Source organism: Euprymna scolopes, chromosome 45, assembly GCF_053919585.1.
Source record: "Euprymna scolopes isolate OS-2025 chromosome 45, ASM5391958v1, whole genome shotgun sequence".
Lineage (NCBI taxonomy): Eukaryota > Metazoa > Mollusca > Cephalopoda > Sepiida > Sepiolidae > Euprymna > Euprymna scolopes.
In genome coordinates this window covers 10453805-10467418 of record NC_136526.1, presented here as the reverse complement: position 1 = coordinate 10467418, position 13614 = coordinate 10453805, and the positions used below count along the sequence as shown (strand labels likewise).

Below are 13614 nucleotides of genomic sequence, written 5' to 3'. Positions count from 1 at the left end.
GTTTGTTATTTATTTAGTAAGTCATTTGACCAAGAAGAAATTGGAGTTATCATCCCTGTAGAGTCAAAGAAAATGAAGGGAGGAAGCGCCCACGTGTCTGCGCGTCATGCCTTACCTTGGAACGCTCCTACGGTGTGCGTACGTGCATGGCCGAAACATGAAAGAAATTCCAAAATGGCGCCGTCCTCATCTTGTAGATTGTGCGATCATCACTGGGCCCCACGTGACCGTTCTTTGGCTGCTGATTGGCCGAGGACGAACGCCGGAAGGATAAAGGGAGTGTGTTTGGAACATGGGGGCGTCTTTTCTAGGATCGACGTCAGTGTGATCATATCGGTGAACTGCTGCAGCTTTAAGAGTACTTTAGTGTGTGTGTGATTTTTTGGGACTTGCTCGTCTGTTGACTTTACAGGACTTTCTTTTCTGTTGATTCTACAGGACCTGCCCTTCTGCAGAACTTGGAACAAAACTTCAAGCCTTTTCTTTCTTTTCACACGTAGTCGCCTAAAAAGGTAGAATCCGACTTACTTGTGAAACGGCTTTAATCCCTTAATAACATCATCCATGTCATGCAGACATTCTTGGGATTTTCCATCGTCAATTCTTGGGAAATCTAAAAATTGCCACTGGGAGCCCCTGATAGAAAACTATTTAAATAGAAAACTATTTAAATAGAAAATTATTTTATTTTATTTTATTTTTTTTTTTTTAGTTTTTACCTGGGGGTCACCACTTATCAAGGCCCAGAGGCCACTCAGGGATAAGGGTTATTGCGTTTACAGTAATCAATGAGATAGTATTGTAGTAATCATTAGTATTGGAGATTTGACAGAGTGTCCTACTTAAGGGGGCGGTTTGTCAGGAATTTGTTTATGTTGGATTTGAAGACATCCAAGTTGTAGTCAAATTGAATGTTAATTATAAGGTTTGTTTCGCTGATTTGATGTTCTAGAAAAAATAAAGTTTGTTTACAAAAATTCTATTTGGGTTTTGTCTTATATTTTCATGATTCTTTCTCCATAATCCCAATCCAGTTTCTGGCCTTGTCGGTGGGGCATTAGAATACGCCGACTGCCCCCCTGCAGAGAGTAAAAGTCCCTCAATGGGGGTCCTGGATATGACCTTAAATTATATCCAGTGGTGAGGCCCCAGCTTGTGGGCTTTGGGGAGTGTGGAGCCACCCTTTAATTACCATTGCTCCCAGGTCCACTCTGACCCGGAGTGGTAGTACCTGTTAGGGTCCCAACTATGGGTTAAATAGAAACCGACGTGAAAACAACAAATATATTTTATTAAAAAAATTTTTTCTTCAAAATCTTTGGATTCGGCATTAAATAACCCGAAAAGGGTTGATATGCCGTAAAACAAAACCAACCAACCAATCCAGTTTCTGCAAATCAAAACAAATTCCACTTTTCCTAGGTTCATTTTCTTTGTGTTCTCATTTTTAGAGATGGAAATTTCTACATGCCCTTTTCTCTGAGGACTAAATCCATTCCTGTTATTACAAATATTTTTATTCTTGTAGTTACTGCTGTGTGTTAGCCAATTCTAATATCTATATCTGCTGCGAAGAATTCCTGTGTTCAATGGACCAACTGCTTGGAACTGACTGTAAACTTCTATCTACATTTAATGGTAAGTTGGTTTTTTTTTTTCATAATAAACCAAGAGAATAGTATACTCTTCTCTATAGTAAATATGTGTGTGTGTATATTAGTGATGGGACGATTCCGCTATTTTTCCTAATTCCGATTCTTTATAAATCTCGAAATATTTAACTATAGAGTTGTCATTTTTTCCACGATTACTGTAAAAACACATGTTAAATGTGCAAATATTTTCTCAAATGTAAAAACACGCTTGTCCGAGTTGATTTTAGCATGGAATGCAGAAGTATATCCAGCACTGTTACAGTTTAATCACGACATTAAAAAATGAAAATATCAAAAAAAAAATTATATTGTACGTATCCATTTTGAATTGAAGATCTCCGGAAAAAAATTTCACTTGATTTGATCGAGTAGTTTTTTTTTTTTTTTTTTTTACAGTGGGGAGGAAAACACGTTTTTAATGACAGCACGTTGAAGGTAGACATCTTTGAATTTTTAAAATTTTTGTTTGGATTTTTATAACACGCCGCGGGGAGATAACTCAATGTAAAGTGCCGACACTCCCTCCCCATCTTTAATACTAGCTTTTCTTCCTAAAAATGAAACCTTTTACTCGATATCATAACAAATTGTTTTTTCGCTATAAAAAAAAAAAAAAAAAAACTACTTGATGAAATTAAGTGAAAAATTTTTTTTGGAGAACTTCATTCCATAACGAATATGTACAATTTAAACCTTTTTCGATATTTTCATTTTTTTAATGTCTTGATTAAACTGTATATGTACCGTATATCTGATATAAATATTTAGAAGTTATTCTAATCAGCCAAAGAGTATCAATATACAGTACGATGGAGAGGTTTATTACATTGTTTTTTTTTTTCTTAACTGAGACAACCGAGTGATCAGAAAATCCCAATAGAGACAGAATGAAGGATAAGCACTGGGCAACTTGCAAACTGTCCGTTAATGTCAGGCATATAGGTGGGTTCGTGAACAATTTTTGTTCACAAGCAATCAAGAAATCCTGACATTACCTCCCCTTGTCATCCGTCTTGTTTGAGTGGGCCAGCCATTCAACATTGTGAATATTGAAGTCTCCACAGATGTGAATGTTAGCCGAGCGATGAGGCGATAAAATATGATCGATTTTATCAGAGATAGTCTCAATGCCTTAACTCCACTGTTATGAGGACGATAGAGGGCAATTATGAATGTGCTGCTGTGAGGCAGTAGTTTTCTGAAGCACATACAAATAAATATACATAATAAGTATATAAATATACATAATAAGCATATAAATATAATAAGTAACGATTTTAATATTTTTATATTCTTATGACTGTCAAAGAGCTCTACTTTCTTTTCCCATTTGTTGTCATTTTCAATTAAAAAACTATATTTTTCTTATGGATTTTTATGCATCTCTGAAAAAAATGTAATGCATATCATACAACCAATAAAGTAATATGGATATTATCATGCAACACGACCGTGTTTGAATATATGGTTAAGTGTTGGTTTTACTCATTTAGAACTGCTTTAAAGCTTCACAGCTCACTCATTTTGCGACCAAATTTCAAACAATTTATACAGTTCATAGGTCACCTTCTCAGCTAGATTTAGAAAAACACATTTTAATTTTCGTATATATACAGAGCAATTCAGGATCTTCTCTGAAGATGTCTCTACTACATGGAAAGCCATCTCTGATGTAGGCACATATTCCATGCCCATGACAATCTTGGGGGTCAGATTTTGATGTAAAGTTTGAGTATACTTTAATCAAGAACTCATCTCGGGTAAATAGCCAAACCAAAGCCAGTTTCGCATGGGAACAATACGTCAGGTTTGGTTATTATGTAATTTTATGAAACGCAAATCCAGTTAAAAAAATTGTTTATGCTTTTATGAAATTCCAAATTTGGTATTGACTAGTGATGGGACGATTCCAATATTTTTCCTTGATTCCGATACAATTACCGATTCCGTGCTGAATTCCCGATTTCGATTATTTATAAATCTCTAAATATTTAACTATATAACTGTTTTTTTCTCTGATTACTGTAGAAACACATTTCCTAAATGTGGGGGATGATCTATCGATTTTAGCTTTATTTTAAAATCAATAAATATTTATTATTATTATTATTATTTTATTATTACCAGCAATGGAAGATTTTGCTTTAAACAAAATAAAATAAAAAAAAGACAAAAGAATCAGTACAAATTTTTCGGTGCAAGTCTATAAATGGGCCACAACAAATCTTTTATACAATGAAAATCTGAAAAAAATCTTTATAATGTACATACACGAAGATGTCATATTCCAAAAATTACGTAAATCGATCAAGTAGTTTTTTTTTATTTAAGAAAATCAAAAATTATCGGAAGTTTAATCGAAGATTTGGCATGCGCCATCTTGTTTGAGAGATAACGCCACTAACGACCCCTGGCGGAAATATGGGTCAACAAGGGCAGTACATGCAGACCATCGAATATTTTATCAATCAAGTACTTTTTTTTTTTTTTTTTTTTTTTTTTGAAGAAAATCAAATTTTACGATTTCTAGGGATAATAAATGAATAAATTGACTTCTTTTAATAAAGAGAATGTGGAAAACCCTAGTTTCTTTTTTTTGTGTTCGTCTGAAAACAGACTTTAATAAACAAAGTACTTTTTTTTTTTTTTTTTTTTTGAAGAAAAAACAAATTTTACGATTTTTGGGGATAATAAATAAATAAATTGACTTCTTTTAATAAAGAGAATGTGTCTTTGGGTTTGTATTACTGTACACATAGATTCAAAAAAGTTGTCAAAAAACGAATAAATGTCATCAAAGGCAAGATAAGTTACTTTTCTACCTAATTGGATAATTTTTTAGTGTTTTTATTCAATGCAACATGTTTATTCAGTTCGAAACACATACAGTGTTTACTGATGTATTGGAAAATTTTAAATGGCGCTGGCTTTTCTGTTGAACACAGTATGTTTGGGAAAATGAGTTAAAAATAAAAAATATACAAAATACTGTTAAAAACCCACCGAATATATGTCAGCCTATGTCATGGTAACAAATTGAGCGACTTTCTAACAGTATTTTGTCTAGTTTTTTTTATTTATAACCCCTTTTCCCAAACTTACCGTGTGAAAGAGAGAGTCGGGCGCTATTTTAAATTTTCTGATATATCGGTAAACATTGTATGTGTTTCGAGCTGAATAAACATGTTACATTAAATAAAAACACTAGAAAATTATCCAGTTAGGTAGAGAAGTAACTTATCTTGCCTTTGATAACATTTATTTGTTCTATATTTGTTTTTTGACAACTTTTTCAAATCTATGTGTACAGTAATACAAACCCAAAGACACATTCTCTTTATTAAAAGAAGTCAATTTATTTATTTATTTATCCACAAAAATCGTAAAATTTGTTTTTTTCTTTAAAAAAAAAAAAACTACTTGATCGATTTACATAATTTTTGGAATATGACATCTTCATCCAGTGACAAGTACGTACATTATAAAGATTTTTTTCAGATTTTTATTGTATAAAAGATTTGTTGTGGCCCATTTATAGAAGACTTGCACCAATTTTTCCAATTCCAATACCCTCAAATATTCTGATTTTTTCTGATTCCCAATTCCGATTAATCATCCCAACACTAGTATTGACATAGTATAACTACTACATTAGTACATGCATACATACAAACATACATACACACATACATACAAACATACATACACACATACATACAAACATACATACACACATACATACAAACATACATACATACATGAAAACATACAAACATTCATACATACATGCAAACATACAAACATACATACATACATACAAATATGATGATTGCAACGTCTTTTCAGACGAGTGCCACTCCCTCAGACATTTAAAATCCATGAGCCCAAATGTCTGAGGGAGTATCTATACAAATATGATGTTACAGAGTCTTAGCTTTGTACGACAGCTAAGTCTCCCTCTCGGTTCAAAATGTTGAGATCCAGTAACAAGCAAGAGCAAGATAGCCATCAACAAATTAAACTGCAGACCAGCTTAATGGGGGTAATGGTCTTCTGCTTTATGGTTTTTTAAATCAGAGATTTGCTTCTCCTAGAAAGGTTGCCTTCACCACGGCTTACGGGAGCCCTCTCTACCCCAATACACCTATACACACACACAAATATACACGGTGCTAGTTGGCCGTTGTCCCAGAAAAAGAGTTCATTCGCCCTTTGGAAGGTCTTGTTTTTAATCCTCCAGGGAGACTAGCCGCCCTCCTCACCAAACAAGTCTGGTGGGGGAACCAGTTTAGTCGCCGGTAACCCGACCATGAGGCAGGTAGTACTGGGTTACATGGTACCAGTAGCATATGACATGACCTGACATATAACATACAAATATACACACATACATACATACATTCACACAAACCAACGATTGAGATTTATATTATAGATTAGATACTAATCCAGTTTACGGCTCAATCTCTGAGAATAGCATGCTGTATACAGCTTAATCACATTAACACCCTAGTTCCTATTATTAGATCACCGAAGTTAAGCGACATTAAACCTAGTCAGTACTAAAATGGGTGACCATTTCGGAATACCAGGTGCTGTATGTGCTCTCTGTTTATCTTGGTATTGTTTGCAAAACATCTTGCACTTCTCTTTGCCACCGGAATCAGGGAGTGCCAACTTAGGAGAGGTGTGGCTGAGGATTACGCAACCCTTGCTTCATAGTTACACACGCAGCCACCCTTACAGGAAGTATCTATTGTATCCCGATACTGGACAGAAGCAATGATAGCGTGTTGAAAGTCATTTGGATTCATCGCACTACTGTTTCCAATGTTTCAGTCGATGTAACCTACGACCTTCTACCCCCATGAAGTAAATAAAAGGTCCTGCTTGGAATTTCGTCCAAATTACCAAGTTTGACAGAAATATTCCCGAGTTCGACAAGATACACCTGAAGATGGTCGGAGGTTACAGCGACCGAAACATTGTGATACTCAAGATGAGAACAGTAGCCTGAAGAATCCAAATAATATGAATTATCAATCATTATCTCAAAAGATACACCTGAAGATGGTCGGAGGTTACATCGACCAAAACGTGAAAATCATACTGAAGATGAGAACAGTAGTCTGAAGAATCCAAATAATATGAATACCTAATCCTTATCTCAAAAAAAAATTCAGAAACATCAAGTCAGTTTCAGTTGTTTAAAATTTATTTCTTGTTTAATCAATTGCACATTTTCATTAAAACTTGTTGTCTTCTGACAGCTGATTTGATAATCGCTTCAGCATTTTCCAGCTGCTTAAATAATTTATTGGAAGATGCTGACATGAAATTGCTGGAGATTGGGTTGTAAACTAAATAAGTACCAATTATAATTTTTCTAAATGATATATTTACACGATTTCTCTCTGATGTAATTTCTCTAGGTTCTGATTTGTCAAACGCGACCTACTATCACCCCATTAGCCAGGAAGAGTTGCCGTTGTATCCTGCTAGTCATGTGACCTCTGCCAAAGGTTCCGGATTGGTCCATACTGCTCCTGCACACGGCCATGATGACTTCCATGTTGCGCTTGAACGCAACCTGCCCGTGGTAAGTAATCTATTTTCAAATTAGTGGCCTAAACATAATGTGATCAAAAATTGTATACATGCGATAAATTCCCTAAATTTCAGTTGCTTCTTAAGACTCCTTAAGCTTAAACCTTAAATTTTAGACATTTTGCTAGAATCAAAATCATGTAATGGTTTTTGATCAACATTGGTATCCTATGTGGGTGTATGTATGTGTGTGTGTGTGTGTGTGTGTGTGTGTGTGTGTATATGGGTGTGTGATTTAAGTAAGACATGTTAGATTAAATACACATGTGCCCATTAAATGCGTTACTTAAATTACACGCATACACACACACCTTCAGTAATGCACCGGTTGCCTGCCTTTGTAATTATCGTTTGCCCAAAAGGTGGCGTTCTCTACTTCCGTTTTCTCTCTCTCTCTCTTGATCTTCCTCTTTCGGTTCAAACATCGAATGTGATCAGACGCAAACCTTAGACACACCTCGGAATGAACTCTTAATCATACTCAGTAAATTTGATCTTCATTCAATGTCTTAAATGTACTTGTGACACATGCTTTATTGTTGATTGTTTTTATTTCACTGTCCTAAATACAAATGACGATCACGCGTTACCTTCGATCTTCAAGTAATTGAACACGCAGCCTGATAGGTCCTGAACTGTTCAACCTCTGTCCCATCGACGAAATGTTGCATCCCTCTGCATGTTTTACAATTATTTTAATGGTGGATGCTCTGACGAACTACAAGCCCTTGTACCCCCTCGACGTAAATACCCCCGACAAACCCGACAAGCAGCAATATTCCACCCCTACACAGAGATTTCTAGGTGTAAGAAAGCCTTCTACTCTAATAGTTTAATGTGAACAGACATCTTGCTGCTCAACTCCCTACATAGTATCTCTGCAACATATGGTCCCGATAGGAGCCCGCTACATTAAAGTGGCACTGTGCCTTGTTTGGGGTGAAAATGGAATTTAAAAAACTAAATAAATAAAAGTATGAAATTAAGCCCATGAAACAAAGCGGGGGTGGGCAGAGCGGTAGCTCTAGATATATCTAAGGCTTTTGACGGGGTATGGTATGAGGGTCTCCTCAGGAAAATCAGATCATACGGTATCACTGGTAGAATACTTAACATAATTAAATCCTTCTTAGATAAGAGAAAAATCCAGGTTGTCCTCGACGGTCGTACATCTAAACAATATGATATAAATGCGGGAGTGCCCCAGGGTTCTATCCTTGGACCTCTATTGTTGCTGATATTCATAAATGACCTCCCCGACAAAATTGCCTCTGAGATGGGTATATATGCTGATGACACCACACTCTATGGCAGGCATGACAGGAAGACGAATGAACACTTTTCTAAAGAAATGGCAGAAACACTAGAGGAAGACCTCCAATCTGTAGTGGAATGGGGACAAAAATGGTTGGTCACGTTCAATGCCGCCAAGACTAAACTAGTGTCATTCAATAATTACAAGAAACCCTCTCTACCACCTATAGCAATGGCCAGCAACTCTTTATCTGAGAGTACATCTTTCAAACTCCTTGGCCTAACGTTCACAGGAAACATGAGTTGGAACAATTACATTGAAGGCATTGCCAGGGCCGCTGCAAGAAATGTGGGCTCTCTCTACCGTGCTAGACAACTACTAACACCCGAAAGTATCCTGTACCTCTATAAGGCCACCATTCGCCCATGTATGGAGTATTGCTGTCACATTTGGGCTGGTGCATCTGCTACTAGTCTCTCGCTCCTTGACAAGGTTCAAAAGAGAGTCGCAAACCTGATAGGCCCTGAACTGGCATCTAAGCTTCAGCCTCTGTCCCATCAACGAAATGTTGCATCCCTCTGCCTTTTCTACAAGTATTTCAGTGGTGAATGCTCTGACGAACTGCAATCACTTGTGCCCCCACGACGTGAGCACCCTCAACAAACCTGACAGGCAGCTAAATCCCACCCCCACACTGTAGAGATCCCTAGATATAAAAGATCTTTCTACTCCAGTAGTTTCTTCCCCAGAACTGCTAGACTTTGGAATTCCATTTCAGGTCCCTGCTTCCCCAACTGTACTGACGTGCAGAAGTTCAAGTATAACGTGAACCGACATCTTGCTGCCCAAATCCCTACATAGTACCTGAGTAGTTGTTGCCCCTGATAGTAGCCCCCTACACTAAAGTGGCAATTTGCCTTGTTTGGGGTGAAAATGTAATAACAAAAAAAAAAAATAAGCTGGGGAATTATAATCCAAGTGTAAAAAACTGATATTTGTGTAATTGTATTGGCTGGAAATCTTTTGCAACTAAGTGTTGTAGTGGTACTCAGTCATTTACATATGTGGATAATATTACACATGAATAGCAAGACTCGGTTAGTCTGAGTGTGTGTTAACCAGAAGCCACCGAAGGCCGAGCCGAGAGCAGATATGTTCTCCAGCCAAGACTCTCTTACCTGACAACCATTATGTAAATATACGGTAAATATACTTTTCCTAATACAATTCTTATTGATCTACCTTTGTTTGTTGAGTCTTCATTTGTATTGCCTTATACGTTATTTGGTTCAACCTGCAAACATAACAGTTTCATTAACAAATATTCAGTACATAGCGAGAAAAATAGAGATGAAAATTTCAAAAAGACTGTATAACTGGTTACGGTCTATAGTAGTCCTCACCATATGTTATTTGGTTCAACCTGCAAACATAACAGTTGGCGACGAAGATGAACGTCAAACATAACAATAACGTACTTTATTGTTGCATACTGATTGCAGTCATAACCTCATCATCCAACCTGCAAACATAACACTAAGAAAACTGTTATTGTCAACATTTCATGAAGAAACACTGCGAATGAAGGTATATCGGGAAGATAAAGAGTTTTGCGATGAAAAATATTCAGTAATCTGAATAAGCAATCCTCATCTCCGAAACATTTTGTATTATTTGGATTCATCGGACTACTATTCTCATCTTGAGTGTTATTTGCACAACATATTGGTTGATCTGTACACTCTTTAACCGTTATCCTCGAGTGGCCTCTGGGCCTTGACAAGTGGCGATGTCTACGTAAAAAAAAAAAAAAATGTGTGTATGTGTGGGTGTTTCACATATAACATTCAGCCCGTGTAACGCACAGGCAAAGAACATACCTCTCCCTGTTGTGTGTTCGTCTCTTTTCTTTTATCCACGTTCATCTTCCATCAAAGAAAACCGACCACAATAGGTTATATATTTGATATAACTTTATTTGCGTTTCGAAGTTTGCAATGGCTTCTTTTTTTTTTGATTCCTACATCTTGCTAAAATCACATTTCTCCCAGCTTCCAAAGGAGGAGACAATGTCTTCCATGCTAACGTGGCCCTGTCGGTGGGGCATTAGAATATGCCGACTGCCCCCCCCCTGCAGAGGGTAAAAGTCCCTCAATGGGGGTCCTGGATATGACCTTAAACTATATCCAGTGGTGAGGTCCCAGCTTGTGGGCTTTGGGGAGTGTGGAGCCACCCTTTAATTACCATTGCTTCCAGGTCCACTCTGACCCGGAGTGGTAGTACCTGTTAGGGTCCCAACTATGGGTTAAATAGAAACCGACGTGAAAACAACAAATATATTCTATTAAAAAAATTTTTCTTCAAAATCTTTGGATTCGGCATTAAATAATCCGAAAAAGGTTGATATGCCGTAAAACAAAAACAAACAACCAACCAATCGACTTTCTTCACGTGTATCTTGTTGAACTCAGAAATGTTTTTGTTGAACTCGGGAATTTGGACGGAATTTCGAGCAGAACCCTTTATTTACTTCCCCGGGGGTAGCATGCTCTTGTTCCATCAGCCATGACTATATAGAGGGCCTAAGTAATTTGCAAATGTATTTTTTCTATTACCCACACTGAAAATTAAACGGTCATGACATCACTTTTACAATTGATTTTTCCGAGTACTCTAACCACTGCACCACGGGTCCTTGCTGTTCGGTCATGGCTGACGGAACAAGAGCATGCTACCCCATGAAGTAAATAAAGGGTTCGGCTCAAAATTCTGTCCAAATTCCCGAGTTTGATAGAAACCTTCCCAAGTTCGACAAGATACACCTGAAGGTCGGAGGTTACATCGACCGAAACGTTGTGAAAATCACACTCAAAATAGTAATACACATGGACGAAAAAACGCTTTGGATAATCACAGATTTCAAGGTAGTTTCTACTAAAATAGCCATATTTTTTAAACCAAAGAACTTCAAGTCTTCAAATTACTACTGTTTTGTTCGGAAATGAATATACTTTCAAATGAATCAATAAATATGAATGTACATTATATATTTTAAGAGTTTTAAGCAAATAAAGTGATAAAAATGTGAACGTCATAAAATGGTTTTGTAATGACCCCCCCCCCTGTTTTCTAAAGGTCCGTACCGTGATTGTATGAAGAATTTCGTCATGAAATTTGGGAACCAATTAGAAGAGGTGTTAATCTTAATACTGTCAAGTGTCCGAAATATTTTTGACCATTTCTTTTTTTGTCGTGTTAAAAATAAGACTTTAATATGCCGAGTATCGAACATTTTGAAAAAAAAATTCTTCGGACACCCAGTAGTAAGTAAATCAATCTTTTTACTATCTTTATCAATTAAAAGTATTATTTTATGTTGAGTAGGACCGCGGTAATTGATAATTTAAAAGGACCTACCCGAAAAAAAAATTGTTTCTATTTCTCGAATTTGGTCAAATGAAGTTAGTATTACTAGAAGCAGCAGCAGCTCCAGCCTGTAGAATCAGCAATAGTACAGTGTATAAACAACATGCGTTCTTTAATTTTTATTCAAGAACGAATTAAGAAAAACATGAAAATATGAATATAAATGTTCTTATATGTTTAATGAGAGCTATTTTGTTATCAGAATAACATTAGTTTAGAACTATTCGGTTTTCAGAATGTATAATAACAACAATCCCAACCAATTCGGCATTATGAATCTGTTGCAATTTAATTCATTATGAATCTGTTGCAATTTAATTACAATTCAACTTTGAGTTCTCCAACGTCTTTTCTGTTTATGGATACATGGCATTTTTAAGGAATTGCTGCATATTTATGCACATTTACTGCAGATTATTTGGAAACCATAAACTTTGGGAGATTTTCATATTCTGATTCCTTGTACAAAAATACACTTATATGGTAAATTTCATTTCTTAGTCTTGTGTTTTAACAAAGATATGACATTTTTACTGAAAAAGTAGTGTAAAAATGTGACGAAACGCATATGGTCTTAAAGAGGGAAAAAATATCCAAACGTGTGAGGCACAAAAATAGCCATAACTTCCTTAATTTTAATCAGATTTTAAAAATTTAAAAAGATTCTTTCTTAGCTCATCAAGCTCTTTCTATGCATACCAATATTGAAATATTTCAAGCTATTTCAATTTTTTCATGTGTATTGCTACTCAAAATGAAAACAGTAGTCCGATGAATCCAAAATAGTACGAAACATTTTGTATATTTCAGAAATGTCTTATCGGAGAAGATGGTTCCTATTTACCTGAGACAGGACCCCAGTTGGCCGGGAAAACGGTTGGAATAGATGCAAACCATGCAGGTAAATGTTTTACTTTCTAAGGATCAAATATGAAGCTCTCAATAAGTCCCAGTCCTGATATAACAAAGTCAGTTCTCTCTTCATCCTATATTGTTCTGTACTCAATAAAAATGATGACGCTTTGATTTATAAAATATCAATCACCTTTATTATGATGTCTGTGCGGCAGTGAAGTGGGGAGAGGATGGCTGACAGCGCGTCAGAATTCCGTCAGTCACGCTGCTATTTCATCCAGTCTTCTCTTTTTTTTCTTTTTATTAGTTTGCTATGACCTTTCAACAATTGATTTTGATGAATGAAAAATTGTGGCAGTGGGGGAAGGGGGGGGATAACAAAAAAAAAAGCGGGACTGTGGTGTCCTCAACCAGAAACAAAACCAAAAGCAAAAAAGCAAAAAAAGAAAAAAGTAATGCGGGTCGGGTGCATACTCGCATAACTGAAGTTAGTAACCGAACATTCTTATCGGTGTGCCCACAATTATGCAGATGCTATAATGCCGCAAATTTAGCTATTTAAAATGAAAGAAGGTATTGATGATTCGTACATGCACGGTTTGCAAATTGCATTGAAGGGCAGGTTTTTATCTGATCCTCCCCTCCAAATGAAACAATATTTCTACATGAAATAATGGACGAGATATTTGTTTTTTGACAACTTTTTCGAATCTATGTGTACAAACCCAAACTTTTTTTTAGTTGTTGTTTCACAATGAACGCCAGAGGAAACGTGAAAAAATAAATAAATAAATAATACTCATCTCAAAACATTCC

General features: G+C 36.1%; 1 protein-coding gene across 2 annotated transcripts in view; it reads left to right on the top strand.

The window, feature by feature from the left end:
• LOC145269246 (isoleucine--tRNA ligase, mitochondrial-like) overlaps window positions 1–13614 on the top strand; it is a 131236-nt gene that overhangs the window by 37926 nt on the left and 79696 nt on the right. For both annotated transcript variants that reach the window (XR_013864967.1, XM_080124869.1), the window contains exons 8-10: window positions 1529–1638; window positions 7088–7254; window positions 12754–12844. Coding sequence is in view for 1 of the 2 variants with exons in the window: in XM_080124869.1 (XP_079980995.1) it covers window positions 1529–1638; window positions 7088–7254; window positions 12754–12844 (368 nt within the window). In the remaining variant the exon portion in view is untranslated. The remainder of the gene's footprint in view (window positions 1–1528; window positions 1639–7087; window positions 7255–12753; window positions 12845–13614) is intronic.